General features: G+C 42.8%; 12 protein-coding genes across 12 annotated transcripts; 6 read left to right on the top strand and 6 right to left on the bottom strand.

Moving 5' to 3' along the window:
* Positions 1-355: 355 nt before the first annotated feature.
* On the bottom strand, positions 356-1,951 carry SS1G_03145 (hypothetical protein; the record flags this gene model as incomplete). The annotated part of the gene is made up of 5 exons (XM_001595007.1): positions 356-662; positions 740-827; positions 876-1,684; positions 1,760-1,895; positions 1,948-1,951. 5 exons carry the CDS (start codon positions 1,949-1,951, stop codon positions 356-358), a joined length of 1,344 nt encoding a protein of 447 aa, XP_001595057.1.
* Positions 1,952-2,386: 435 nt separating this feature from the next.
* SS1G_03144 (predicted protein) lies at positions 2,387-2,482 on the top strand (the record flags this gene model as incomplete). Its single annotated transcript, XM_001595006.1, has 1 exon — positions 2,387-2,482. The coding sequence occupies one exon, from the start codon at positions 2,387-2,389 to the stop codon at positions 2,480-2,482; it is 96 nt and encodes a 31-aa protein (XP_001595056.1).
* Positions 2,483-2,782: 300 nt separating this feature from the next.
* On the top strand, positions 2,783-2,956 carry SS1G_03143 (predicted protein; the record flags this gene model as incomplete). The annotated part of the gene is made up of 1 exon (XM_001595005.1): positions 2,783-2,956. The coding sequence occupies one exon, from the start codon at positions 2,783-2,785 to the stop codon at positions 2,954-2,956; it is 174 nt and encodes a 57-aa protein (XP_001595055.1).
* Positions 2,957-3,486: 530 nt separating this feature from the next.
* On the bottom strand, positions 3,487-5,897 carry SS1G_03142 (predicted protein; the record flags this gene model as incomplete). Its single annotated transcript, XM_001595004.1, has 4 exons — positions 3,487-3,686; positions 3,790-3,944; positions 4,013-5,316; positions 5,775-5,897. The coding sequence occupies 4 exons, from the start codon at positions 5,895-5,897 to the stop codon at positions 3,487-3,489; spliced, it is 1,782 nt and encodes a 593-aa protein (XP_001595054.1).
* A 337-nt stretch (positions 5,898-6,234) lies between these two features.
* Positions 6,235-6,847, top strand: SS1G_03141 (predicted protein; the record flags this gene model as incomplete). The annotated part of the gene is made up of 2 exons (XM_001595003.1): positions 6,235-6,777; positions 6,824-6,847. 2 exons carry the CDS (start codon positions 6,235-6,237, stop codon positions 6,845-6,847), a joined length of 567 nt encoding a protein of 188 aa, XP_001595053.1.
* Positions 6,848-7,213: 366 nt separating this feature from the next.
* SS1G_03140 (predicted protein) lies at positions 7,214-7,405 on the top strand (the record flags this gene model as incomplete). Its single annotated transcript, XM_001595002.1, has 1 exon — positions 7,214-7,405. The coding sequence occupies one exon, from the start codon at positions 7,214-7,216 to the stop codon at positions 7,403-7,405; it is 192 nt and encodes a 63-aa protein (XP_001595052.1).
* Positions 7,406-7,873: 468 nt separating this feature from the next.
* On the bottom strand, positions 7,874-8,146 carry SS1G_03139 (predicted protein; the record flags this gene model as incomplete). Its single annotated transcript, XM_001595001.1, has 1 exon — positions 7,874-8,146. The coding sequence occupies one exon, from the start codon at positions 8,144-8,146 to the stop codon at positions 7,874-7,876; it is 273 nt and encodes a 90-aa protein (XP_001595051.1).
* Positions 8,147-9,793: 1,647 nt separating this feature from the next.
* SS1G_03138 (hypothetical protein) lies at positions 9,794-12,083 on the top strand (the record flags this gene model as incomplete). The annotated part of the gene is made up of 3 exons (XM_001595000.1): positions 9,794-10,124; positions 10,204-10,679; positions 10,734-12,083. 3 exons carry the CDS (start codon positions 9,794-9,796, stop codon positions 12,081-12,083), a joined length of 2,157 nt encoding a protein of 718 aa, XP_001595050.1.
* Positions 12,084-12,989: 906 nt separating this feature from the next.
* SS1G_03137 (predicted protein) lies at positions 12,990-13,800 on the bottom strand (the record flags this gene model as incomplete). Its single annotated transcript, XM_001594999.1, has 4 exons — positions 12,990-13,038; positions 13,206-13,276; positions 13,564-13,677; positions 13,717-13,800. The coding sequence occupies 4 exons, from the start codon at positions 13,798-13,800 to the stop codon at positions 12,990-12,992; spliced, it is 318 nt and encodes a 105-aa protein (XP_001595049.1).
* A 1,220-nt stretch (positions 13,801-15,020) lies between these two features.
* Positions 15,021-18,535, top strand: SS1G_03136 (hypothetical protein; the record flags this gene model as incomplete). Its single annotated transcript, XM_001594998.1, has 7 exons — positions 15,021-15,256; positions 15,307-15,360; positions 15,723-16,752; positions 16,798-17,236; positions 17,291-17,588; positions 17,635-18,015; positions 18,067-18,535. The coding sequence occupies 7 exons, from the start codon at positions 15,021-15,023 to the stop codon at positions 18,533-18,535; spliced, it is 2,907 nt and encodes a 968-aa protein (XP_001595048.1).
* Positions 18,536-19,607: 1,072 nt separating this feature from the next.
* On the bottom strand, positions 19,608-21,069 carry SS1G_03135 (hypothetical protein; the record flags this gene model as incomplete). The annotated part of the gene is made up of 2 exons (XM_001594997.1): positions 19,608-20,935; positions 20,991-21,069. 2 exons carry the CDS (start codon positions 21,067-21,069, stop codon positions 19,608-19,610), a joined length of 1,407 nt encoding a protein of 468 aa, XP_001595047.1.
* Positions 21,070-23,859: 2,790 nt separating this feature from the next.
* Positions 23,860-23,967, bottom strand: SS1G_03134 (predicted protein; the record flags this gene model as incomplete). Its single annotated transcript, XM_001594996.1, has 1 exon — positions 23,860-23,967. One exon carries the CDS (start codon positions 23,965-23,967, stop codon positions 23,860-23,862), a length of 108 nt encoding a protein of 35 aa, XP_001595046.1.
* Between the last annotated feature and the right edge of the window lie 1,146 nt (positions 23,968-25,113).

Genomic DNA, 25,113 nt, shown 5'->3' with positions numbered 1-25,113 from the left:
TAAACACGGCATGGCATCACAACATGGCGTCACAGCATATGTAGTCAAGGCCGGAGGTTCGTGCCAATATTTGGACTCTCAAAAGTTTTTTCACCTATACCGTCAGATCGCCGTTTCTCCGTGGCTAGAACGGTTGTAAATCCTCTGACTCCGCCTCCTGGATATTAATGCATAAAGGGCAAAGTCATGGTACATCTAGCATAGGATTGTATGAGTATTCATCCATTCCTAGAAAAGCAACAACAGTAATTTGGGCAATTTGTCTATGTGTAGTCCGTATATCCTTAGTCAACAGTGCGCCGGCTCGGTTTTCATTATCAAAATCTCACTCCAAGTAAATTCATCTCATCGCAATTCATGCTCGACATTGATATCCTTGGTGGATTTTCGTCTTGTACTCGAATGTCCTGTGCTCGAATGTCCTGTGCTTGATCTTCTTGTGCTCGAATGTCCTGTACTCGAATGTCCTGTGCTTGATCGTCTTGTGCTCGATTGTTCTGTACTCGATTGTCCTGTACTTGATCGTTTGGTGCTCGATTGTCTTGTGCTCGAATGTCCTGTGCTCGATCGCCTTGTGCTCGATTGTTCTGTACTCGATTGTCCTGTACTTGATCGTTTTATGCTCGGATGTCCTATGCTTGGTCGTCTTGAGCTCGATTGTCCTGAGCTCGATTGTCCTGAGCTCGATTGTCCTGTGGTCGATTGTCCTGTGCTCGATTGTCTTGTGCTCGATTCGTACCACTCATTACTCGACCACTCCACTATCAATTTCTTGGCATCTTCGGATAAAGCATAATATCCGGGATTATCTTTTGGGAAAAACATAGCTAGAAAACTATTAGCCCCGAAAACCCGAAAGCCTTCTGGAAACTTACTCATATGTGCACTCGTTTCATCCGCAGCTTTATCGTTAATGGCCTCTCGGAAGAAACTTTTAGCATTGCTTTTGGGGAGATTGCAAAACGTTCTTTGATTTCCCATCACACTCCCCACCAGGCTCCCATCGGCTTTACTAACTGCCTCCTTGCCCAACCTGGTGTATAAATTTGCCCAACCGACCTGTAACTCCTTTTGCAAAGTAACCATCCCAGAGACCCGCCTCTTCAACTCCTCGCCTTTCATTAGACATCCTACAAACTCAAGATGTGATCCTACCCATGACCATCCTTCCTGAATTTGATCCTTCTTGAAGTACGCAGCTGCACCTCCGACAGCTACTGCTCCAGCAGCTCCAGCATACATAGCCAATGTTCCCCATTTCTTCCACGCAGGTGCTTCTGGAGCCGGTGGTGCTGGCAACGCCGCAACTGGCTTCTTTTCATTTACGGTTTTGTCTACCTCTTTTTCACCCCATATTGCACCTGCAAAGCTACTCACTTGCGCGAAAGCCGACGTGGCTGCGTTATAATGACCTTCTGCACCATGAGCAACAACGCCTGGTGATATTCCCAAGTAAGGTGTATCAAATGCTAGGACGCCCTGAATGTATGGAAACATAAAAGCATTCAATGCATCTGTGGTTTCCTTAGAATCTAGCACTTTATCGGAGGTGATCCCTAGTACTGTATCCGCAGCAACGATTCCTCCCATAGAATGGCCAATGAGTATTGTGCGGACTGAAGGGTCGACAGTTGGAGAGGGTGTTCCATTTTTGACTTCTATGTCAATTATCTTTTCTTGAAGCCTGTAATAAAACCAGTTAACTTCAGGTTCAACGATAACTCTACGGGAGGCGGTACCAATCTCTGAATCTGCTCACACATTCTCCCAAATCACCTCGAGTTTCATACTGTGGGTAGGTGATTGCGCGAACATTAACTTTTGGAAGACTATGGCTGACGAGTGCTCGAAGATGTTCAGGAAACGACCCAAATGTATCGTCTCCTCCTTTGAACCTTTTTCAAAGATCAGTATGTGTAACATCTGAAGGGCAGGGAGAGAGCTTACCCATGGATAAAGCAAAGAAGCAAAGTCTTCTTCATCTTTCGATCATGTTGAAGTTGTCGTGCTGGATCACAAGTGGATTGCAAGTGGTGGATCAATGTGAACCCACAAGTTACAACGTGACAGCAATGGTGGCGGGGATTATGAATCAGTGATCATCACGGACCACCTTCATCGATTTAAGGTTAGAACAGAGCCTCAAATCTGACTAAGCAGCCACCGCAACCCGAGACTTCCATATTGCAATTGGTATAATATTGAATATCTACCAAGATATATCAATATAAAGGCATTTCATGGAAAGGACGTCACCAGTCATTGATCATTTTCAAAGCTTCCCATTGAGCTGATTTTGGAGTTTTCTATTATTTACGTATCATCTGGGCTGCTTATTCAATCAAGCCAAGTACCTTTCTTTAAATTATCATGAAGCCCCCCAAAAATGACATCATGCAAACGCATGCAAGAAGTCCTTAAACATAATTTTCCTTTGGGGGATATTCTCCCAACTCCGAGTTTATTGGATGTAATGGCCTGAATACTTGTGTTTAAATCTGATGATAATTGATAGAAAACAAATGCTTCGTTCATTCCCAAAGGCTCACTACTATTCCCCAAAACTTGTAGGATATAGAGCGTCTCTTAAGACAACATCGTTGGTTACTTTGGTTTACTTATCATCATAACCAACCGAAATTTTGCATTTCTTACCCCGCTCTTCAAACTTAGAGTCCTCGCCGTCAAAATCGTCCCGGCAGACCCTAAATAAGTAGCCAAGAAGAGACCACTCTTGAGAATTACAGCCATAGGCATGAAACTGTTAGAGATTTTGAATAAGATGCTGAGAAATTCTGCGGAGCCGATATGGACGAGAGAAGTACCTGGACAGGAAGATGGAGTTTCTAGAAATCCATGGGGTTTTTATTCGTTTAATTTGGTTTGGGACGCAGGTCTTGGTAGAAAATTGATGGTTCATGGCGGAAAGGCAGAGAGTATGAGTGTGAAAGGTTGACTGGTGTTTTATATCTTCTGTTACGTAATGGCTTTGACTCTGACTTCGAATTTATCGATTGGCTTCTTGCGTTCATGCGTAGAGGTGTTCGCGTTACAATGATTATCAGGCCTGGTGGAATACTACACACTAAATATCCATATACGATTTCAATTCACACAAGACAGCATCATTGTTCTACTTCACTCCCGACAATTTAACCCTTCCCCGATATAATATTTAATCTTAATCATCTAAAAATCGACCTCAATGCAAGCATGGCATTTCCGGAGATTAACAACTGCTGAATTTATCTAGCTATTATTTCGTGTGCGTACCATGAGGCAACTACTCACTCACCAAACCAACAATCAAAAATAACCTCACAACCCCCTTAATTAACGCACTAATACAATAATTAAAAGAGAAAATCCCCAAAACCACTCTTTCCTACTCTTTTCTCATTGCCATAATCTAATCCTTCCACCCCCCTTACACCCCCGCCTCCAACTTCGCACGCAACTCACATTCTTCTCATCCCGTTTGAGCTATTATCCAATAACGACGAAATCATCCACAAACAATCCCGGTGCATCAATAGCCCCACTATCACAGTAAGAATGCACTGTTAACTGCACATCCTGTGGACCGTCGCCCGAGGGAGCAGTGAAGAATAGATAGACCATGCTCCAACCTGGGTATGTGGAGGAATTAATCAAAGTGAGCGGAGAAGATTGCGTGGGCGTTTCAACTTTAGGAGTGAGAGAGAGTTAGTGATTTATTTAGAACAAAAAATCGAAAGGGGGTGTGGTCAACAGGGGATTTGAGAACCATGGATAAAAGAGCGGACTTACGATAGATGAAACAATTAGAAGTCTGCTCAATGCTGAGTGCATTGTTTGCTTTTACGTAACCGGTAACGAGGTAGTTGGAAGAGGGGCATGCGGTCACAGTTTGCGTTAAAGTTATGTATGAGCTGGCTGAAGATGATGGGAAGAAAAGTAGTTCTCTGAGAATCGGAGTTGATATGTCAGCAGATGTTTCTTCTTTTTTCTTATGATGAAAGGAAAAACTCACAAGCTGGTAGATCCACTGTGGGGAGTAGCTGAAGTGGTGTAGGTAGGAGGATTAGGTCCCGTGGCAACAGCGACCCATGGATCGATACTGTTTCCAGCTTCAAAGCCACCATCAATCAACGAGGGGCGTACTGTGCAAGCTGGAGCTGTAACTGTAGTGTATTGTATAACAGTTGTGGTTCCCAAGCTAATCACGGTGGTGGGTACTTGAACAGTGGTTGCTATAGTTGTCTCAACAGTAGTGACTTGTGTGAACGTTGATAAGACAGTGGTGGTTTGACCTCCTACTGTACTAATGACTGTTGTGGTTACTGTAACCGATGTGATGGCGGGTAGGGATGCGGATGAGGTTACGGTGAGTATGGTTGTTGATGGAATGGCAGAGGATGGAAGTTGGGAAGATATAAATGAGGATGAGGAGGGTAAGGGCAAAATGTATGTGGTGGAAGCTGCGGTACTAGGAAGTAAGCTCGAACTTGGGAAAATTTCGGATGAAGTAATAGGTCCCGCCGAGTTTAGAGAAGTGAAGAGAGAACTTTCGCTTGGGATAACACTGGCCGATTCCGAAATTGTTGTCGATGACTCGGGGATGCTCGTTGGTTCTGAAGAACCGCTAGCTTCCTGACTTGAAGAAAGTATATTTTTGCTACTGGTAGCTGGATTTTCAGAAGAAGAAGATGGCAAGGCTTCGGTTGAAGTAGTGAAACCAGCTCCTGATGAGGCTAGCGAGCTAGGAACTTCTGAGACAACCGATGAAGATCCAACCGAGCTCTGAGTTACCGAAGAAGGTTCGGATGTTATGACACTGCTCGACGTGGAAGCTGGAATCGAAGTGGGTGCTACCGTACTGATCGATAAAGTCTCAATGCTGGTTGCAGAAACAGCAAGACTGCTAGATGGAAGTGAAGACTCGGAAGAGAGTGATGAGGCAGGCGTGGAAGATATAGCTGAAGAGACAGGACTCTGACTTGTGGAAGTGGCTGCTGCACCTGAAGTAGAAACAAATGATGAAAGGATCAATGATTGTGAGCTGGTCTCCAATGGTATTGAAGAAGTCGAGGCATAGTCGACACTGCTCAATACTGTTGTACTAACTAAAACCTCGGAACTGGTAAAAGCAGATGTGAAATCGGCAGTCGAATATACTCCACTGCTAGGAAGCACAGGAGAAGAAATAATCGGACATTCAAATGCAGTTACAGTAATAGTCTGTTGTGGAGGACATGAAGATTCCGCAGCTTGTCTTTTATCAAGAACGAAAGCCGTGGAAGGATCCAAGATAGAAAGCACAACGAGTAAAATTCCCTGGGAAACAAACATGATGGCAGAGTTAACGAGTGGAAAAGGTCAGAAACGGCCTGACAATGAAAAGGGTGGACTAATCACCAAAAAGTACTCTACCAAGGGTTTATGTAGATAACATCGAGCTCAACCTTAGCTGTCGGTCATTATGAGACATGAAATCAATAAAACCCCTTGATCTGATTGATATCATCTCCTTTTGGTGACGTAGAATTTACGGATCACATTTTATTTTATGAATTCGAAGGCTGTCAAAAAATTCGTTATTGTTGAAACAGGCATATCATGCAAGGAATAGAACACAGTATATTTTCCCTTAAAAATGCATAGTGGCCGAAACACTGTGCAGGAAAGTGGATAGGTTACTTTCAGTCGCTGCCAGTTTGTATCAAAACTGAGTCACATAGCGGCGCTCCTGATATTGCTGTCAGCCTTTCGAGTACACCACATCGGATACCTACTAGCTTTGATACGATGACGAGAGCTGCCCTTGATTTCGGTCCAGCAACCGATACGATGATGAATGTGCAGAGTACAAAGGGACCTTCGAATAGTTCATAAAGTTTTGAGTCTGAATCCGACATTAAGGAGTGAATAATGACGTTGCTCAAAAGTATATCCTGACAGATCAGAGAAACATTATGCATGTTCTTCCAATGTCTTGAGTGAGGTAATTTCGGTTGGACACTAGGTAGACTTACTCACTCCATACTATTACGGGAAATTGTAGTCTCGGGTTCAGCCGTCGGCGAGAGATTCAAAGTGACCTATTACATTGGGTATCAAGATCGGTTACATTTGCCACAACTTTGCTTTTTCCCCTCAAGCCTCGCACAAATTGTGAATTTTCAGCTTCCCTTGCTTCAATATTCAAACTTCTGACTGTTCAACCCCTTTTAACTCTAATGCACAACGACAGAAATGCCTCGACACCGGAAGAAGAATGAAATCTTTGACTCCTATGGTTTGCCAAAACCGATTATTGAAGTTGTGCAAACTCCTACAAGGACCACGGCCAGCGCTAGCACAAGACCTTTGATTGAATACCAGGCGGCCCCAAAGCAACATTCAGTACACAATGAACATAAGTTGACACAGTGTACTTTAATTCCAGAGCTGGCTCATGGCTTAACGTATACTCTCCCTGAAAGGCGGCCTTACTCATTGCAACATATATCGGCTTTGAAAAGAGCATGCAAATCCATGGCAAGATATTTCAAAGAAACTTCAATCACTTCTCTTTCCCCCGCACAACCTGTCAATAGCGATGACGCCCACTTCTTGAGAATGGAAGGTAGAGTTATGTTTGCACAGCCGATAGCAACGTACAAAAGCTCAGGTCCATCAGGCAAAACTTTTGGAGTCATCCGTCTTGAAGGTGAAAGGGTCAGGTTTAAAGCTGCAAGCGGCTGGGGAAAGAGAGATCATGATGATTCACTGCGAGATAACGAATTTTGCTCAGCTGTAAGTGTCAATAAAGCTAAAAGACAACCAATCATGTTGTAGATAGCTGCAAGGTTCAGACTACAAATGATACTCTTGCTCGTCCCTCATACTTTGATGCTAATCTATCAATTATGTAGCAAGTACTGCAATTCTGCAATTCCTTGGGCTTCCACCTTCCAGGAAATTGCTGGGACAAAAATGAAGTGGGAAGATACGCGGCTTGTCACGTCGAAAAGAAGCTCATATTGATGCTTGTCCTCGACATAATCTACGATGCCCAAACCGGCGATATAGCTATGTTTAGGCTCGACGAACTTTGGGAGCGGGGACTTCGGGCCCAAATATATATTGATAAAAATCCCTGTCATCACTGTCAACATTTTGCTAGGCTATTAACGGAATACACAGGCATCGGATTCACGATAATTACTGCAAAAAATTTCGTGAAAGCAGAATGGTCGAAAGCGGATGGAAAGAAACAGCTGCAGCGGAAGCATATTGCGCCGCGGACGCAATCTCAACTATTCAAACATCCTACATCCAAGACAAAACGACTAGGGCAGTCGGTAGACCACAGCATATCTGTGGCTTCTACTTCTTGCAAAAGCAGATCTGTAGGGAAACGGAACAGGATGTTGGATGGTGACGATGAAGATGATGAGATATTTTGCCCTAGAGATTTGCAACCAAAGATCAAAAGGTTTCACAAAAAACCTCGAACGATTGATAAATTCGACAAAACAAAATCTGGCTCTTATCGTTCGGGCAACACAACAACAACTTATGACGCGCAGAGAGATCTTGCTAGCAGCACATACTCGTCTTCAACCCAACGACTAAGCACCAAGGTAGACAGGAAGTCAACGAGAGTTATTTCGCCACTAGTTTCGACAGCATACGCCAAAGAGTCTCAATCACGGGATACAGCAGTGGACCAGTATTCCACGACGGTAGAGACTATCAAGCTGCATGGCAAAGCTGTGCCCTCTGAGCGATCCATGGCAATAGTGGAGCTTCAACAGGCGAAAGAGAGGCTACTTTCTAGGCCTGTAGAGCATAAAAAGCCAGTCTTCCACTGTGTACCAACCCTAGCTTCGTCCCCACGAACAGAAGTTTACAGAACCTCAGATGACTCAGATACCATAAGCTTGCAAAGTTCGAGGACGGCCTCACCAGATGGATTTTTAGTAACACCACATGGGCAGCTCCATAAGGCTTTACCAAGTCCAGAGACAACGCCATTGAGGAGACATGCACACAGTCTAAATTCAGAGAGTATCAATGGTTGGGAACCTGCCGGCTCATCAAGATCTGTCCAAAGCTCACGCAAAAGGTCGACTCCGATCAAATTTGCAGTTTCCAACCCACGGCCAGCAAAACGAGTCATTTCAAGGGATATTGATTTGACGACCCCCGAGCCCTCGCCGCTGTCAAAGATAAAACAGTATCAATACACACCACCTTCCAAAACCAGCAAACATCGCTCAGAAAAGAAGGTCTTCCCCATTCCGTTTAAATTGTCGTATAACAAGAATTAAATACTGATTGAATCTTGGTTCTTAACGAATATGAGGATACTTGATGCATATTAGACTTCCAATCTGCATCCAATATATCGGTCGAAATACGTTATTATGGATGAGAGGTGTTTTCCTTGAGGTATCAGACATCGGTTGTCGGGCTAGGCATTTCCAGCCCATTAGTAGTTTTAGCCTTCCCGAGATGCAGGAACAGTAAGTAAGGGTACTAAATGATGAATCATTTTGCATATGTGAGGATTCCATTTTGCCACCCACTCTTGCTTCAGTATTTAGTGTAGTCTGGCAGGGAGACATAAATGAGGCTCAATGTAATGTGAGACTGTGATCTCAATGCATATGCTTCCAAAATCTACTCTGAACATAACTTTTGGTGGTTGATTTGGTAAGGGATCAGAGCCGTGGAATCTGATAAATGTAGTTCGAGTAATTGGGAGGCTGGTTGCTCTTACTATTTAGACCCAAGATTCGTGGCCATCTATTCCTACAGGATTTATGTGTTGCCATGTAACCTTAATGGCCATATATCTATCTTCAGATCCATCACGTTGGGTACCAAAATCTCTCTTCTTTAACCTTACATATGCAGCTGTACTTGCATGCACCTTATACCCAAAAGATGTAGTGTATTGTTAAGATATACCTCCATTCCATGATTCCTAGATGAGATCGTCGCAATTCGATTCGATATATTTATTGAAAATGCAGGTCGTGTATGTAACCTCACCAAGAAGTAGATGGTAGGCGGGAATGGGTAGATCTTCAGCAAAAATGAAAATGCTCAATAAAGTTAATTATTGTACGAACACCAAAATAAAACATTCTATTGTTTGGCATTTTCGTGAAAGCTGAAGCCTAGTGCTGGGTGGAGCTGGAGAGCTGGACGTGTACCTGTAGCTGTAGCTGTACCTGCACCTGGAATCCATATTGAAGTAGTAGTTTTGGCCAATGAACCAAAAGAAGCCAGACACGAGCAAATATGAATATGGAGTAGGTACCAACAGTTGTACCCAAAGGAAAGGACCAAGCTTCATATCAATCAATTTAACCTTACCGGAGTACTGAGTCCCGCAATCTCTAATCGCAAAATAACCGCAACCCATGAAAATTCTGTATGACTACAGTACTACAACGGAATACATTGCACCGGTGCAATACCTAGTAGTGTTCGCACATAGAAAAGAAGAGACTTTGATAGGAGTAGAAGTACTCGAAAAGAGACAATCTCCCAAACTCAACACAGACAAGGACAAGAAATCGTTTTCCAGGAAGAGCCACATTTGTCGCATCTGCCATAATCCGAACCCCTCTATGGAAACATTGAACAGCATCGATCCCTTCCAAGCTTAAGGTTCGTTCAAGCACAGCTAATACAGAGCACCGTGATAACGTTATTGGCTATGGGGGCTTTCACCACAATCAGGAAGTAAATTTCCCGATAGGACTTTATCTCTTCTTGTCTGACCCAAACATACCTTGGGCCTGCCAATATAAGAATGGCGAGTTTCTTGTTGCTGTCATCGTTTTGTTTATTTTTTCCTCTTGTTCTTGCTTTACCAGGTAACAGCGTTTCGCCGTTGTTGAACTCCTCTAGCAAACTAATTTTGCCAATACAGGCTGTTGCAGCCAGCGCAAGCCGAATCTATACCAATACTATTCAAGGAAAGCTGAGCGCTCGGGACATGGTGCAAATTGCGCTTCTGTGTAGTGTATTTCCTGGTTTTTGGTATCTGCGAAATGGAAGGAAGAGTAGAACTTCGAATGACTCAAAATCACTTAAAGACAGTGCGCATGGAACTATTCCCGAAAGAAGCTTAGATATCAATGGTGAGCTCTGTCGTAGTAACTCTGTCCTAGTTCTTGGAATCATTTAGCAAAATTACCTACTGATCAATTGGAATTATAGAATCCGAAGTTGTCGACCCAGGGCTATTGAAAAAATATTCCGAGATAAGATCCTACACAACTAGTCGATTTACATATCCTTCGCTCCGGATTTTCTTCAGCAGACATGCTCAAGCAGATAAATTACCTACAAAACCTGCTCCACTACCTCTACTTGTCTTTATCCATGGTCTGGGAGGCTCAGTCGCGCAATTCAACCCTCTATTGACAAGCCTTGTGAATTTGGCATCATGTCTTTCAATCGATCTACCAGGCTGCGGCCTGTCTGAGTTCGATTCCAAGTTACCTTGGGATGCTTATACTGTGGATGCTCTTGCAGAGCTTGTTGGGAAAGTTATCGGGGACTATAGAGAAAAGGATACGAATCAGGGTGTGATCCTGATTGGACACAGCTTGGGGTGCTCAATAAGTGCCTTACTTGCATCTACAACGTCGCCACGGTCAATTGCGCTATCAGAAAATGTCATCGGTTTCGTCGTAAGAAATCAAGTCATATGTAATATTTATTTTGGTTACTGATGCAAATTTCAGGCAATTTGCCCTCGCGCCGAACCTCCTAGTGAAGATGAGGTCAGTAAGTTCAGGAAGCTGCTTCTGGTCCCCAATCTTATTTTTGATTTGTGGCGTAACTGGGACCGTCGGGGTGGCCCTGAGAGTGCCAGTGTGCATAGATTTGTCGGTGCTTCAGCAGATGAAGAAACCAAAAAACTCCAAGAACGCTTCAATAGTCGGAGTAAAACAGCAGTATGGAGGAGAATGGCAGCTGGCACTTTGCCTGTTTACGAAAACCACATTGCGAAAGGTGGACTTCCGGGAAGGGATGTCTGGAAGGGGCTAGATATGCCTGTCTTCCTTGTTGCTGGGGCAGCGGACAACATCACAAAGCCTGGGGAGATTGAGAAGATTGCTCAATATCTCGGGAAGTCTAACTCAAGCCAAATTGAGGTCAACGATAAAAGTGAACCCATTGTTGATGCAGCTGCGCCTGTTGATATATCTAGACAAACGGAATCTATAAGAAACAGCATCAACCCTTTGACCGAAAAACAGCTCTTGGAAAACAATCCTAGTGCCGTTACAGATTCGCTAGAAGACTCATCAACACCGGATGACATTGAAAGAATCGACAACATTCCTTCCCAACCTCTCAGGCCTAAGAGGGTTTTAAAGATGACAATCATTCCAGCTCCCGCTTCGCATGCACTGCTCTACATGCCATCCACTGTGAGGATCCTTGCGGGTCTCATCTCTGATTTTCTCTGCACTCAAGTGACACCGCGGTTGTCCTTGGGTTGGCAACTGCAGTTTCTTTCCACCTCCGGCAAATGGGATGTGAAGAACTTGGCAAAATGGCAAGCAGTTGCTCCAGTATCTGAGCCCATAGGGGGCGTGTTCCGTGCCATGAAAACCTTGAGGGAGGTAGATGATACTCATTGTCCGGAGGTGTTCGTAAGAGATTGGGGGGAGCAGATCAAAGATATTGTGGACATTAGTCACGAAAGCCCGGTGTACGACCCGCGAGGGCTTGAGAAAGGGGGCATACGGTACCATAAATTTCCCACGGTATCTAAAATCCCACCCACATCTGACGAAGTCGTCACCTTCATCAATTTAATTGACCGATTACGAGATGAGCAGGAGGCAAGGAAGAAAAATGAAGGGGTCGATGGTGAATGGTTTGTGGGGGTACACTGTCACTATGGCTTCAACAGAACTGGATATTTCATCGTCTGTTATCTGGTGGAAAGGTGTGGGTATGGAGTTCAAGAAGCGATTGATGAATTCGCCAAGAGAAGACCCAAGGGTATTAAACATGCTCATTTTATGGACCGGCTATTTGTTAGATACTGCGTGGGGTTAAAGAGAGCGCCCACGCTTTAATGAGTTGATGATTGGTAAAGAGGTATTGCTTTTGGGGCTATCAGATAGGGTGATGCGAGATGGGGACTAGGAGTCTTGAATTGTATCCATAGAGCTTCGGAACTGGTGGTTAGGAATAGGACTTTTACCACTGTACATACCCAGGACTCATACATTACGGAGTTTCATGCGGTTGGTTTGATGGGATTTTGTCCAATAGTCGTTTTACGAGAGACATTTTTTAGTTGTCACGCAGCATGCTCTTTCTCCTCGGTTCCCTCCAAATAGTTCTAAAAGCGGAACGACAAGATTTTGAGATATGCAACACAGATACGAACTTCTTATGCTTCTACAATAGAGTGACAAGTTACCTGCGTAAAGCTGCTGTGTCGCGCAAGTTAGGGGTCACGGGCTCGAGAAAATTCACGTTGTGTTTTGTAACACTGCTTCTGTGGGAACGAACATGACACGATTACATTATCGTATCTTTCAGCTGCCGCGAAGATGTGAGATGAAGAAGAATGGTGGGGGTTCAGTCAAGGCTAAGGTTGTGTTGCTCGAGGTTGATGGGGAATTCGTCTTGCTGTAAATGATGATGCAAGTCTGAAAGTTAGGGTCTGTTAAAGGTAGTGAGTGAGTGGGACGATCATGACAGGTGGTGGAAAGACCTTGGCGTGGAAGGCAAAGCGTGGAATGTTTCGTTTAAGAGTTATTGGGCATATAAGGGAAATTGAGGGAAGACTTGGTGTGCTTGTAACCATGTCTATGGTTCTTCGAAGTCTCCTGAGGTATATAACGAGTGGTCAGTTTATCTCCCCTTGCCGAAAAGTATCTGAAATATCGATAGTTTATAAGAAAGAAGTATTCCCAATGATTTTGATTTTCATCACCCCTAGGCCTCATGTATGGACCTCGTTTCAACCTCCTCTAGTGATTCACTTTCTCATCCTCCGGCTTCCCCATGTTAAGTAAACTACTACATACAATTTTACAGTGATACTCTGCAATTTTGTTTATGTATAGGTTCTTTTAATCATATTTTTGACCATTTACGGGTGAATTTTCGAATCCCGCATTCATATTAAAGAAACTGTCATTTGGTTAAAGTTTCGCAGCTATTGTCCTAGAAAGAGGGGAGGCTACCATGCCCCTAAACCATCGTGTTGGCAAGAGATTGCTATAGAAGAGACTCGTGAGAATGCAGTGACTCTGAGCTCTTTTATGTGATTGAGATTTCAGTACTATAATAGATGCTGCTTCCAAACTTCAGGTAGGAGAGGTTGGAAGTTTAGTCCTTTTGGTGTGCATTCTGACTTGAAAGTTTAGTTAAGGGACCTAAGTAACGTAAGTGTGTGAACGAAGTGAATGACTTCAATTCAATTACTACTGTAATAAAGAACTAAGCGAACGCGAAAGAGACTAGCTCTTTTAGTAAGTCTATATAAGACTTACTACTTTCAATATGTAGCTAGCTCTTTAGACAGAATACAATTAGACATACAGGACCTACGTAATCCGTGGGTGCTACGTCTTCCGTATCCTTCTCGTACCAACAGTAAGACTTGGAATTCTTTAAGAAAATGTTTTGTCGTGCAAGATCGCCAATGAAGCTGCACTAGGACCCTCAATATATGGCTAGAATAGACAAACTTACATTGCAATAATCAAGGGCTAGGTCGTGCGATACCAATTCTCCAAGTCTTGGGGAGGTCGAAGTGAAGCTGCTAAGTATAATCATTATGTGCTTTTGTTAACAATTATAAATTCAGCAGGATAACGTTTGTCTCCATGGCATCCTCTCCCATTAACAACACCTACCAGACGGTGATGGCAGTGATGGCAGGAAGTTATGGTTGAAAAGTGGAATACAGAGTACAGTATGCAAGAAAGAATAGCGGGCAATAGTAGTAGAAGTAAATTCATAATCGATTTGATCTAACTATAACAATCATATAAGTCATAGGATTTTTGGTGTGTGAGATAACCAGACCAAGGAGAAGAATTGGACAAATAAGTGTGTTGTGGATTGGTTGGTGAAGTTAGAAGGAAAGGATAGACATCAATGCTAAAGGGGAAGTCTAGCATTTGAGGGACAACGATCAACTGTAGCCAAATCTATGAGAAAATTTTGGTGAAGAGTTGCAATTGCCCCTCTTAAGGGAGGGAAAGGAAATGGGAAAAGGGGGCAAGTTTGAAAATTAAATACGCCATTTTGATAGCCTTTAAAAAGAGCCCCTTCATCACTGCCTTTTATAAGTCACATTCAATTTTCTACTCAATATTTTATTCTCATTCTTTTGAATGCAAAATTAGGAGCTTTTACTACTTGGATGGTATCGATTAGAGACTGTTGGTAGGGATCAACTAGAAGCGCAGGTCAGACATCATATCTTCCTAATTGCTTATGGGAACCTGTGATCGTCCTTTACATCTAGAGAGGTGATGATAGTAAACGTGTTGTTCTTTACAGAGCCTGCGGAAAGATGCCAGCACAGCATGAAACAGAAATTAGAGATAATTAAGTTCAGACTTGAGAGGAATATAGTGCACGTGATATTTTGACAATACCTAGGTACATAAGGCTGATCGGCAAGCGGGTTAAAAGTATATGCATAATTTGCATAAATCTTTATACTGCATCATGACTCAAGGCTGTAAAGAACTAATCACTCACTGATTGGTCAGTTGTCCCGTATCCAATACTCCGTATACGTAATTTCGCACTTCATGCTCAGGACTTTTCTCCATGTGCCGGCACGGTAATTGCAGAGATCTGCTAAGGAGAAAGTCTGATAATCTTCTCTCTCCTATCTCTCTATTCATGGTTTCAAGTTAAAATTTTCTAATGCTTCTTCCTTGTTTATACTTTATGATTTGAATGATGTGCACATAAGAACGAATATAATCAATTGTCGTGTAACCCGCGAGGAAACTAAACCTCAGCCTTGTACGACAAAAATGGCTACTGATGAGGTTCCTCTAAATGGCGAGTCGCACACGGAGAAAAGAGATGAGGAGTCCCCAAATGTCGCAACCGGTAATGGCGAGAATGAAGAGAAGCCAATCGCAAATCAATTCCCCAAAAGAGGAACTGGACAAGCGGAGGTCAAGAATGAGGAAAAGAGGCCCTCCAAGTTGAAGGTGATATGGGGAAAACTTGGACTTGATGCGCCGACGTTGATGATGATGTTCAAGTATGGTTCACCTCCAGTCTCAATTGACGTGATGCTTATGTACAGCTTAGGGGATCTGTTGCTCCTACAATTGCTATTGGCAAGTCAATTGAAGCCCGTGTTGCGTTATTCATCCTAACTTGTATCCAGCATTCTACGAATCGGAATCAGTCGCACGAACATACACAACTCTAGGATATTTGGTAGCCATCATTTGCGTGATTTGCCTGCCTATTATGCCAAGGGCGAAATTCTTTCAAACGATGATACTCAACCTGTTTGCCGTCTGCATTGGGGCCTCAGTCGGAATTTTGGGACTGTGGAGCAGTATCAAAGCGCGAGAGCATACTTCCACACCAGGAGTGCCACAAGCGTATAATTCATCGCAGGCTGCTGTATGCGCCATCTGGCTGTTTGCGAATATATGGTTTGCGAATCTGTTGCGCGCGAAAATTCCAGCCCTGAATGTTCCGGTCATTATGTATAGCATCTTTTCGAACATTGCTTTCACATATGGGCCCATTTTCCCCACCTTTGCATTGGCTGAATCTCTCATCAAACAGATGCTGAAGTCATTCTTGACTGCTTTTGCTATAAGCACAGCGGTCAACCTGTTCGTTATACCTATCTCGTGTCGTTTGGTTGTGTTTAAAGGACAAGCGGGATACATTCAGTTAATAAGGGGTGTGCTCAAGGCTCAGACAAAATATCTACAAAGCTTGGAGGAAAGTGATATGTTTTCCGGTCCCGCTACTGAGAATAGTGATACCGCTGGTAGCCAGTCAGGTGAATCCAGGAAAAGTGGAGTGGAATCTAGCCACCCAGCACTGTCTCCAGAGGCTAAGGCGTTAAAGAGAGCAATTGAAGGCTTGCGCGGGTTGCATGGAAAACTTTACGGAGATATGCCGTTCGGGAAACGTGAGGTTGCTTGGGGAAAATTGGATGCTAAGGATATGGACAAAATTTTCAATTTGTTCCAAGATATCATGATTCCACTTTTGGGGATGAGTACTATTACGGATATTTTTGTACGAATCGGTGAAAGGCGCGGCTGGGTCAAGTCCACAGGCCCAAATGATCGTTCTGAGCAATGGGAGCACATGCCACTAGAAAGCAAGGCAGAAGAAAAAAGATTATGGAATGAAGTGATGAAAACTCTCCACGAACCGTTTGCTATCGTGACCGCAGTTATGGATCAAGGGTTGGAGCATGCGGCACTTACTTTGGAGCTTATTCCTCGACCGAAGAAGAAAGCTGCTGGCGATATCGAGACTGCTGCTGAACAATCAAAGCCTGGCGATGCCGGATTTCTCGCTTACATGGAAAAGACTCTGAATGAATTTTACAAGGAACGTGGTGCAACTTTGAAGAAATGGGCACAGGAAAAAGGTTTGTCTGCGGAACAGTTCGACGCAAGTAGGCCGATCCCTGCCGGCGGGGAGCCTGTCACTGGAGACGAAGCCTCGCACAGAAGGGATCAACAGCAGTTATATCTTATTCTTTTCATGGAAAATCTTGTAGGTTACACTGTTCCGTGTTTATTATGATGCTAACTAGTTTAGCTCTATACGGCCGGTCTTGCAGTAATGAAATTGGTCCGGTTTGCGGATGGTAAAGTAGAAGATGGATCTATGAAAAAGAATCGTCTGATTTTACCAGGTCAACGCCGAGTAAAGAAATGGATTCTTGGCCTCGCAAAAGCAGACACAACTGTGGATAGTAACACTCCAGATAATCAAGAGGCAGGTATAAACAATGTTTACTTGGGCTCAGGATTCAATCCTCGAAAAGACCCCGAGCATTTACCACCGAACACTGCTTGGCAGCACTTTGGAAACGGGCTTAGAACTATTCCAAGGTTTCTAGGCAGCCAAGAATCAGCATTTGGTTTCAGAGTCGCATGCGCAACTTTGACTTTGGGAATCGTTGCATTTCTCAAGGATACTCATGTCTTCTTCCAGCAGCAAAGATTAGTTTGGGCTTTGATTATCATTGCCATTGGTATGTCCGGAGGCTTGTCCTGATCTGATCTCGTAGAAAAGCTAACACGCATAGGTATGACGATGACTTCAGGCCAATCGATATTTGGATTTCTAGCCCGTGTCATAGGGACTGCACTAGCAATGGTCACCTCGATTGTCATCTGGTATATTGTTGATCAAAAGACCCCAGGAGTCATAGTAATGCTGTGGTTTTTCATTTTCATAGAGATGTACCTTTTCCTGAAATTCCCTCGCTTTATACCAGCTTGGCTTGTGTTTATAGTCACCCAAGTCCTGATCGTTGGCTATGAGCTTCAGGTTAGGAAGATTGGAATTGCAGCATCGACTAGCTCAGGGCAACCCTATTATCCGTTAGTATTTCCTTCAGGATGAGTTGCGAGTCTCTAACGACAATAGAATTTATGAGCTTGCTCCATACAGACTCGCATGTGTCGCGGGAGGATCTTTCGTAGCATTCATTTGGACCTTCTTTCCCTACCCGCTCACGGACCGCAGCTGGTTAAGAAAAGATCTGGGAGCGACCCTTTACATCTTGGCAAACTACTACTCAACGGTTCATTCGACTATTCGCTCTCGAATGCACGGAATGGAAGGTGATATGTCATTGAAGACTAGTCCTGGTCGTCGCCTTGAAAAGGCTCGACATAGGATGTTTGGCAAGCTTCTCTTGCTTCTGCCATCTCTGCAACAACATGCTGCTTGGCAGAGATTTGAGCCCACCATTGGAGGAAAGTTTCCTCGTGAAACTTACAATGACATCACACAGAGATGCTCCAAGTAAGTGTTACTATATTTTGGACGCGTCTATTTGCTAATAACTGAGTTCAGTATTATGGGGTACCTCGCATTGATGTCATATACCACAAAAGCCTGGTCTAGAGATGCCGATACAAAGACTGATACCCGAAGCAAGTGGCTTCGTGATCTAGCTGTCGTCATGGAACAGATTGAGCCCACCAGCCATCAAATAACTTCAACCCTCGCACTCCTGTCTGCCGCGATCAGTTCAGGGGTTGCCCTTCCTCCTTTCATCCAACTTCCCCAACCTTATAGCCTCAGTAGTCGGCTTGAAGCTCTCGATAGTGGGATTCTAGACTCAAGACATGTTGAAGAACCAGGATATAGTGCTTATGCAGTTATGCAAGTAGCAAGCTCATTGGTGACAGATGATTTAGCTGGATTGGTAGAAAGTGTTAAGAAATTAGTGGGGGAAACAGATTTCTCGTTTACAGTCGGGGGCAGTGAGGATAGTTTGACGGGCCCCGAGGGAAATGGAAGAAAGGGAAAGAACGACTAAAGATAATACTTACTTAGAGAACTGGATAATAATGGCTTTAGCAATGACGCCTGGTAATGATTAGTATGGCATGCAACATGGATAATTAAAAACGATAAAATGGATTTTTAAGTCATCAAGGATGAAGCTTGGGTATACCTACTTCTATTGGTCGTAGGCACAAATAGATTTTAGAAAACAGATATAATAATACTAGAAATGGAAGTCTTGAGTTCCTTATGAGAGTAGTCAGATAAGGGAAAATAAGGTGTGAGCAAGGAAGTGACGCTTCAATTTCAAATTGGTCAGTTCAAGGAATATAAGAATCCTTGATTAACTGAAGAAAGAAATCCTTACGTATGATGCGATGTGATTGATATAAATTCTCGATTATAAAAAAACTTTTAATTTTAGAATTAAAGGTAAAACTAAAATTAAAAATTTAGATTATAACTCACAACTCACAAATAATGGTAGAGGAGCTACAGGGAGGAAAAGGATCCGAAATCGATTTTTTAAAATATTAATGTTCATACTCATTCGTCTTTGTCTGATTTGGGATTGGTGGATGTTGGGACTTGGTTTAGGATAGTAGGCTAGGTGGAATGAATGGTGTACAAGGCTAAGTAATCAAATGGTGTGTAGTGAGGCTGATGGCAGAAAGTAGTGGAAGGAACGACGCTTTAGGTATCACGATTGAGAAGTTTGTCGATGAGCTGTATAATAGCGGCACAGTAGCTACACGTTATCTGACAAAGGATCTTCAGTTGGGATTTTGGAGGAGTAGCTACGACTGATCATACGTTCGGACTGTGTAGCTCTGCTATACTGGGGCTCAACCATAGAAAGTAATTTCAGAAAGTGAACATCTGAAAGCAATCAATAGGGGTATCAAATTGTAGCTATCCTTATCCTAAAAGTGTGTACTGGGTACCTATGTATGAAAAAACAAGCCTTCTAGTCATAGCCATAACCATCATGTCCTCCAATCCTCTCGTCTCCAATCCAGATGAAGCAGCGAGCGCTCGCCTCTTTCATAAAATCATAAATACATCCCAGGCAATGAATGAATTTTACCCAGAAACAAAATATACTAGCCAACGTAGTACCAAGTGGCAAATGCTGCCGTCAATGCTACTAGTGGCCCTCCCAATGTCAAAAGTCTCACAAAGAGGTTTGTCTCGGGAGTTATCATATTTGTTTCTTCTAGAGAGCTTCCGCCCTGGGTAGAAGGGGAGATCGTAGAACACTTTCTTACCAATGTCCTTGCTGTACCACCAGGATATTCATCTTTAAATCTCACCAATTTAGCCATAGGAGCTTGAATGAATGATGCATAGAGACTTGGTTTTCGCTCCAATCGTTCTTCTTCTTCATTAGAACTTTTGTCTTCTCTCATTTTCGAGAGGCGTGCTTGTGTAAGAGCGATACTTCCCCGAGCCATTTTCAATGGTTTGTGTTCCTGGTGTAATCTCGTGAATTGTGAGGATTTCACCGTCTCCAAATCTTCTGCCGTACTTCCACATATTGAATCTAGTTCGGAAACCATCATGACCAGAAACGAGAAGATTGCTTGCGCTTCCTTGACAATGTCGGCTTTCTCGCCATCTGTTAAGAGGACTTCAGCTTCGGCTATACGCCGTTTGAATTCGCGTTTAATGTCTTCACCATCCTCATCGCCAACGAAATCGAAGAATTGAAGACCTTGTTTCTTCATCATTTGGCTACATTCAGAGCGTGTCTGTCGACGAGCAGAAGGACGCACTTCTTGTTCCGGATGTCCTTTGCCAGGGGATTTGGTGGTTCCTGATGGTCTCGTGGTCTCGTATGGGCGCACGGGAGAGGGATCCCTGTCCCAAAAGTCTTCAAATCCACCTGCCGTCTTAAGTGAAGCTCGAAGATATCGACCACCCGAAAACAAAGCCATATATAACACCCATGCATATGCCAATAAAACATGTGGATTTGTTTGCACGGATTTTTTGGTGTGTGCAATGAACTCTGCTAGCCGTCCCTTATCCGAGACTGCCTTCAATTGCTCTTCAATCTTATGATCCGGGGTTCCAGTCAAAGTACGAATATCAGCTTGAAGACGCCCTGAACGCAGGAGACCAGGGAGGAGCAGATGTGAAAGTAGAGACTGAGTTCTTGAACAGACTTTAGAAGCCTGAGAGTCTAGTGAATCATGTCTTCCACCGGGAAAATCTGATCTTATCTGTCCATTGTCGAGAGACACTGGAAGGCTGGGGGCATCTATTATAGTTTGCCATAATGATTCGAAGGTAATGTAAATGGGCGCAATGTGGAGGATACCCGAGACGTATATGGACGGATTCGTGGTATATGGAGGTAAAGCGAGGGGCAAACGAAGGAGGATCAGTCTGTTGAGCTGGGCATGTACAGCTCTGGTTGCTATGTTAACTGGAAAATGTTAGCTGGAAGAAATGAAGGTGGGACAGTGGGATATTTCTCCTACTTTGTTCAGATAAGGAATGTCGATCTGGTGGAGGGGTTTGAAGTGGAGCGTTAGAATTGATGATGCTAGATTCAGCCATAGGTGCGGTTTATCATACTGCGAATAGGAAAGGTTGAAGAATATCAGGAATAGTAGACGCAGGAAAGTATGATAAAAGGAAGTAAATAGTTTGATATCAAGAGAGGGCGTATGAAAAGATAGAGGGCGGAGGTGAATAAGAAAATCGGTTGTCTGACCTTGTCACTTGAGCTATTTGATCATTACCTTATTCATAGTTCTTGATACGGCAAGAAGTTACGATGACTCAAAGTTTGCGAGGCAAACGGAAAGAAGGGGAGAGAGAAGGACAGCGAGAAGAAGATAGGACGGGGCTTCATGGTAGGACAAGAAGGGGAAATGCCGTGTAAAGATGCAGTTTTGTTGAGAATCATTAATATGCTTTTTCGGAAGGGAACTCCCGTTGAACCTGCCGTAACCGTACCTAACAAAAGCAGGAAAAAACATTTTAACTGTGTTCATAGCTTCGGTACCTGGAATATGTTACCTATGTAATGAATCACGCCTTGTGCCAGTATTATGTAAGAATATAATGTATGTTCAATACATGTATAGCTTTATCACATGCGTTTGAGGTGTATCATCTTATCATCTTATCAGCCATATATATATATATATCTTGAAGTTTTAAGTTTTAGGTTTGAGGTTTAAAGTTGATTGTCAGCTGAAGATCTTCTTGTCTCACAATTTTACTTTTTCCGGGGAATGTGGGAATGTCTACACTGTGTACTATGATAAATCGGAGAATTCCCCATGTCGTCTCACATGGGAATTTTCTTTTGTCTTGTATACTAGGTAACCTTAGGTAATTATTCCTAATGTCGAAACCTAAAATGCATTGATATTATATAACTATATAGTATAATTGATTATATCAGAATATTTTTGAAACAATATCTGACATGATGTTTTTCCTTTTAAGGATCAATTTTGAGCATTGAGGATTATTTAGGCTAGGGGTGGGTAATATGAGGTTGTTGAGTTCGATCTGGGAGATTGGGTTACTATAGCCTGGATCACTAATTCCTTAAATTCTAATCATCTCAACTAAGTCCTCGGCTCGGCAAGTGACATCTTTGCCACCAACTCGAGCACCTCTAGACCTTTTATGCTTAGGCTTTCCCGTTTTGCAACTACCACAAAAAGGGGCTGTCACGGGTGCTTGCTAGCTCTGCCTCAACAAATGGCTAAAGATAGGTAACAGCTTAAAATACGAACTTTTTAATCTTCTGTCATTTCTAGAGCTTTCTTGGCTTGCCAGCGAAATTTTTAAGAAAATATATACTTTCGAGTGGGAATCCCGCAGCACGCCTCCGTTGTAACTTTTCTGTACTAGCATGCTCGGCAAGAAAATATGAACCTAGTTTCTCCCTTGGCTTTGCAAAGTTTAGTCGACCTCAAACCATAACTAGTTAACTAATCGATGCGTACCGATTGTAAGATTAAATTGACTCGTTTAAGGGGATTGTTCAATGTACCTGCATATATACTTATCCTGTAGGGGCTTGGGAAAATGCCATTCAAAAGCTAGTCCATTATTCATGACATTGCTGAGAATCGCCTGTCTACCGTGACTACATACCTTGGTGGTCCTCGATGTCTTAACAACGTCAAAGCCTAGTCTTGGATACCTAATTCTCATGCAAAGAAGTTTGCCAAGAACACACTTCGTAACTCATCAACCAAACTTTGTGAGTTGCCGTCTACGCGCACCATCAAAGGTCTGCATTACACTTCGATGAGAGCAACTGTAATGATTGGGAGAAGGATGGAGGGGTTTGTTGGGTCACCAATTGGAAATGATGCTTGGAAAAGAATTTTATGACAAGTTCATCCCATTATCTACAGAATTCAGTGGAGATGTGACCATTTACAAGCGTGAAGTCATCGTATCGTTCAGAATGGCAAGTACGTAGCCTCGAAAGATCGGATCTAATCCCTAGGTATCCTCCAAGAATGCTCCCATGAATTGATTTTGCTCTCATCCGTTCAAAGCGATACACATAACTATGTGGCGTGTGGATCATAAAAATGCACCGATAGTTTAATCTGGAGTATTGGCTCATTGGTAAGGAGAGCAGCACAAGTAGCCCGAGGAATTCGCTTCATCATTTTCACAAGCAGCCACTCAACACTCTATACATGCGAGTATCTCATCCTTAGGAAAGTTCCGTATTGTTTTGTATGCTGGTTAGTATCGGGTCCGTGGTTTTCATTCTGCAATGTGCCTCAAATTAGTATTTGAAGTAGGATTTATTGGATGCAAACACATACCATCTATTAAACGGTAGGGTTTGTTAAAAGGGGGCTTAAGCTGCATCGTCTCACCAATTGTACCAAAAGATTGCCTGAAAATCATGTAAAGAGGGTGTTTTATACGGATAGTGTAGCTCCGTCTACGGTAAAAGTAGTCCTACTGTAGGATCACCATTTTTTATTCTTCAACAGAGCATTTTATGAATGAATCTTGGCTCATGCTTGGTCAATCTTTTCGGACGTGGTAGAAAATATTGACGATAGTGAGGAACCAAGGTTGAATTGCTTCGTAGAAGTGCAGACTCCAGACTATGACAGATCTCCAATTTCTGACCTACATCCATCAATTTCAAGCTCAAGCAAAATTCAACATTGAGGATTTATTAGCAAAGAGGCCGCTCGAATGATCCAATGGCCCTCTCATACAGGTTTTTGTATTTTCCACACTCCAAGCTGTTACTATGGTTGCCAATTCCTGATGATGAAAAGAGACAGCTAACTTTGCTGGCCAAGAAAGCTCTGTCTGCATGCAGAATTTATAATTTGGCTAACACTGTTAGGCACTGTGTTGCAAAAGATCATTGCTGGAAATGGCGTCCCAGTGATACGAGATTTGGTCGAAAATCTTGTAGAAGTCTTTCATTTTACCGACAGTTCTGCTCATGATAGACCTGTAATAGACACCGCCAAAGGTAAGCTATAGTACGTGTATGTACGTGTATGTATGTGTATGTACGTGTTCTACTTGGGGACTTTCGAATCTGTATCGCCATTGTGGTATAGAGTCTTATCTTGTCCCTCAACCTGGAACCATAGATCTCTAGATTGGATATCTGAATTGAACTTGTGATTTGTTTTCTACCTTCCCCATTTCATCCTTTTGCATGTTTGATCATTGTGTGTGCTTGTATTTGCTGAGTTTAGAGGAGAAGTAAGGACGTTGATTGAAGCAATCTCACATCATATAAGTAGTAAAGGTGAAGTCTCCAAATATAATATGAGTGTCTACCAAAAATATATACAGGAAGTTTCACCTTGGGGTATCTTTATATTCAATATGGTTTCAACCCTAGCCAAGGTAAATTATCATATAGCAAGCTGCGTAATTTTACTCAATTTATCAACATCTTTAAATATATTCCTGCAAGGGACAATCAGATGTCAACCTAAACTAGGTAGAAAATGAACAACCTTCATTGCCTTTGTATTGTCTAAATTCCATTAGTATATTCTCACATTTCAATATCATTATAACTCTCAACTTTTCAAGTTAGTTTGAAACATTAGTAAGTCTACCATTGTCAGAGTTTTACTTAAACAGTAAAATCAATGATTGATCATCAATATATCAGTTACCTAATACGTGTATTTTTCTGATCTTGTCTCTTTTTCATTCTAACTTCTGTGTTGCACTTGGACAATGAGAATCATTTCCTTCATGAAAACCTTTGATATGCATTGATCGACGACTTTGTGAGGCCGGAATCTAAACAGAAACCTGACAACTGGAATTTTCACCACCTTCTTAAACAAATTATTTTGATATAACCTATCAATAAGTGAAACTACTCAGATCTTATTCTCCGACTTCAGAAAACTTAGATTCGCAGAAAAAGAGTACAGACGATGCATCAATTGTAAGTATTCATCCGATAACATACTCTACGCGCCTCATCGAGTGAATGGTCTCCTATGTATTGTCTGTTGTAATAATAGAGATTACAAATCTCCAGTCGGCCCAAACTGCAACTTAAAATTTACAACTTTTACTTCCTCCTTCCTTACTTTCTTTCCTGATTGTCTAACCTCC

The sequence above is a fragment of the Sclerotinia sclerotiorum genome, genomic scaffold (assembly GCF_000146945.2).
Source record: "Sclerotinia sclerotiorum 1980 UF-70 scaffold_4 genomic scaffold, whole genome shotgun sequence".
Lineage (NCBI taxonomy): Eukaryota > Fungi > Ascomycota > Leotiomycetes > Helotiales > Sclerotiniaceae > Sclerotinia > Sclerotinia sclerotiorum.
Note: the sequence above shows the minus strand (reverse complement) of the source record. Positions and strands in the feature narration are given on the sequence as shown.